This window comes from Lolium rigidum, chromosome 7 (assembly GCF_022539505.1).
Source record: "Lolium rigidum isolate FL_2022 chromosome 7, APGP_CSIRO_Lrig_0.1, whole genome shotgun sequence".
NCBI lineage: Eukaryota > Viridiplantae > Streptophyta > Magnoliopsida > Poales > Poaceae > Lolium > Lolium rigidum.
The window spans coordinates 35,783,569-35,786,850 of record NC_061514.1 but is presented as its reverse complement, the minus strand read 5'-3'; the positions used below and the strand labels follow the sequence as shown (position 1 = coordinate 35,786,850).

General features: G+C 45.8%; 1 protein-coding gene across 1 annotated transcript; it reads right to left on the bottom strand.

Annotated features, from left to right (window-relative positions):
• Positions 1–477: 477 nt before the first annotated feature.
• Positions 478–2,572, bottom strand: LOC124671183 (beta-fructofuranosidase, insoluble isoenzyme 7-like). The gene is made up of 5 exons (XM_047207593.1): positions 2,502–2,572; positions 2,293–2,410; positions 1,247–1,389; positions 1,022–1,115; positions 478–696 (listed from the first exon to the last, which is right to left on the bottom strand). The coding sequence occupies exons 1-5, from the start codon at positions 2,570–2,572 to the stop codon at positions 478–480; spliced, it is 645 nt and encodes a 214-aa protein (XP_047063549.1).
• Between the last annotated feature and the right edge of the window lie 710 nt (positions 2,573–3,282).

The following is a 3,282-nucleotide window of genomic DNA, read 5'->3' as shown; positions in this document are numbered from 1 at the left end:
AGTGCGGATGTGCTGCCCGATTGTGGCACCGTCAAGATCTTCTACACGCTTTTGCAAGCGGCAAGTGATCGACTACATCAACCACGAGATCTATCTCGTTAACGCTTAGAGATCTTCAAGGGTATGATGATCTTCACCTCGTTGCTACCAACTACTAGATTAAATCTTGGCTCGTTATTCAATCTTGCGGTAGGATTTTTTTATTTTCTATGCTACGAATCCCTACAGTAGAGCCCAGTTATTGGAATCTTGGCACAAAATTCTAACGAAAGTTAAATTGACCGAACACTAATATAAATCTTAGCTAGCCAAAAATTGGCAAAACCGATCTAGTTTTATTATTGAAGATAGCATAACTTTGCTTCGAAGATAGCATAAATCACTTATAGCCAAAACCCATAACTTGACAAGCAAACATAAAACAAAGGTCAATAATAAAACAAAGTTAGGGGGAGCAACCACCAACATGGGCACCCCCTACAAAGCCCTGTCAGGTTCAATGGAACTACTGGCTCCACCATTCATGGCCGCCGTCGCTAGCTCCCACGCCTCCAGCTTGGAGACCTTCACGGCACATGTCCCTTTGTTGAACACGTACAGTCGGCTGCTACTCGTCGCCACGTGCTCCGGGTACACGCGGGCCGTCATGCAAGTCCTCCCGCCATCGCCGAAACTCTCCACCACCGTGTGATCGATCTGCATTTGATCGTACATGCCGTGTTAATCATCTCAGCTCATTTGGTACCGTTCAATGTACGAAACATGTTTTGTTTGCCTTGGTATTTTTCTACCCCCTCCGTCCCAATAGAGGTGGTGCACTTGTTTCGCGTATCTAAACTTTGACCGCTATTTGATAAGTTAAATATTTCTCAGTTGTTGCAAAAAATTATACCATTTGAAATTTTATTCAAATAAAAATTCAATGGTCTAACATGCATATAACATATAGTTAATATTGGTTGATCAAATCAATAGTGTGCGCCGTTTAAATTGGGACAGATGGAGTAGGGGTTCAACTCACCAGTGTTCTGAGCGACAAGAACTTGTCCTTCTCCACGTCCACCTCCAGAAATGCTCCGTAGGATGTCTTGTGTACCCCTTCTTTCGTAGATGACCTGTGCATTTTTCAGGTTTGCAAAAAAAATGTTCAGCGATCGTGACATTTCTTTACCTAGATGTCTGCAAAAACTAGCATCTGTAACAGTGTAATATCTCTTCTTCAAAGAAAAGGTTCAATGATGCTTACTTTGTGAGGTCGGTGCACATGAGGACCTTGTACGTGTCAAGGTGCCTGAACACCCTGAAGAACACAGCCGTGTGCTCCTCTAGGTCGGCGGAGGCCATGACGAGCAGCCCGAACGGGCCGACTCCACCGTGCACGGACGCGCCCTTCTCCAACGAAATCTAGCAGCCATTTCGGGTCCAACGACTCGGCCTCCTCGAGGTTTGGGATCTGACGCGAACACACGCGTGACGCGTGTGGGGTAGAAGGCGGGCGGAGCTGAGGAATTGACCTGCCATCGCGCGGAGCACAAGTTACGCGCGCGCGCGACTCGGCGGGCGTTGCAAACTTGCACACCGAACGCGAACGCATTGGAAATTAATTAATCCGCCTCCCATACGCCTCCCATACGCGCCTCCCATACGCGTGTGCGCGTTAGCTGGAACACACGCACGCACAAGGAGCATGTACGGAATTAATTAATCCCAAATCCCATGCTACTACTGCCAGTTGCCAGCAGGCAGCGAATTAATCCCATCGATGATCGAAAACAATGCATTACCCGCTCGTGCGCGTCCGTCGAGTCCAGTGGGAGGGCTGCATTTGCTATGTCAACCACGGCAATCCAAAAAAAAAAAACAAATTCCTTTTGGCCCGAAAGCCTTTTTCTTTCGCTACGACCATCCAATAATTTCAATCCTGCTATGCTTTCTCGCGCGCACTACGTACAACCCTAGCTGCTCTCAATAGTTACAAAACAAATCATCACCAATCACACATCTAGATTTTTGTGTCTACATACATCTAGATTTTCGCAAAGTTAATACATGTTCCGTGACAAGGAGGGAGTACATGTCCAATCCCACTCACTGGGCATTCACACACACACAGAAACTCATCAACAATTTTTCAAAAGAAATGCTCACACCACAACCTCTGCAGACATTTAACCATATACTACACTTCAACTAAAGATTACAAATGAAGCAATTTTTACATCACCTCCTACAATCTCTGAATTTCCACTCAGCATTACAATACTTGAAACAGTATTTACATAAACACATCACCAGCAGCAACGCCACCGGCAGCACGTCCACGACGGAACCAAGCCTGCCTGTGCTCGTGGACGACTTTGACGCCAAGCAGCCAAAACCCTCGCCGCGTGCACCAGAAATTACCACAAACCTGCAGTCACAGCCAACAAAAAAAAAAAAATACTACATCAGCGCCCCGCCCTTACTTGGTTCTATCCTCATACTGTGTGCTAAATAACTACCATATCATCCTTGGCTCAATGGCCCTGGCCACGGAATAACCATACAGATCGAGCCATGGTTTCACATGCATGACACAAATACCTCACAAGGGAAGAAGCACAAGCTCACCTAAACCATGGAAACGAACAAGAGACCACCGCTGCCACTGGCAGAGAATCATAGCCAAGACTATCTAGGCAGTAAAGTCAGACTAAAAGTAGGCGATCAAATGGTAAACCAAACAGAGCAACACCAACGGGTACATACTAAGCATAATCTGGCAAGTTAAAGGACCAAGAGTTTAACCTTGCTCAGGATCAGATCAAGAATACCAGAGGTGGAGTCTGCTCTGTAACAGTGGCAAGTAACAAATGGCAATTCAACTCCACTAACTCACGGTGATAAGCAAGCACATGCAGTGTTCACATATAACAATTGGCAATTCACCTCCATCAACAACATGCGAATCAAGCTAAGACTACCAAACTACATAAACGGATGTAACATGATAGAATTAACTTTCTACTACTGCAATTGGTTGCAACAATTTAAAGTCCTACTAGCTCTACTATGTTATGACAGAAAAAAAAAAAAAAACGCATTCAAACCTTCCAGTGTTAATTTTCTGAACACCAGACTTGTGTCAAGGTGCTAAATACAATCGCTGTTAAGTTCAAAGACAGAGAATGGAGATAGATACAACTCCCTTTCCTGCCGCGCGGACCGGGGCGCTTCCCAGCTCCAGCCACTACACGCTCCCTCTCCTTGCTCTGAACGGCGGCGCGGACTCGGAACCAAAGC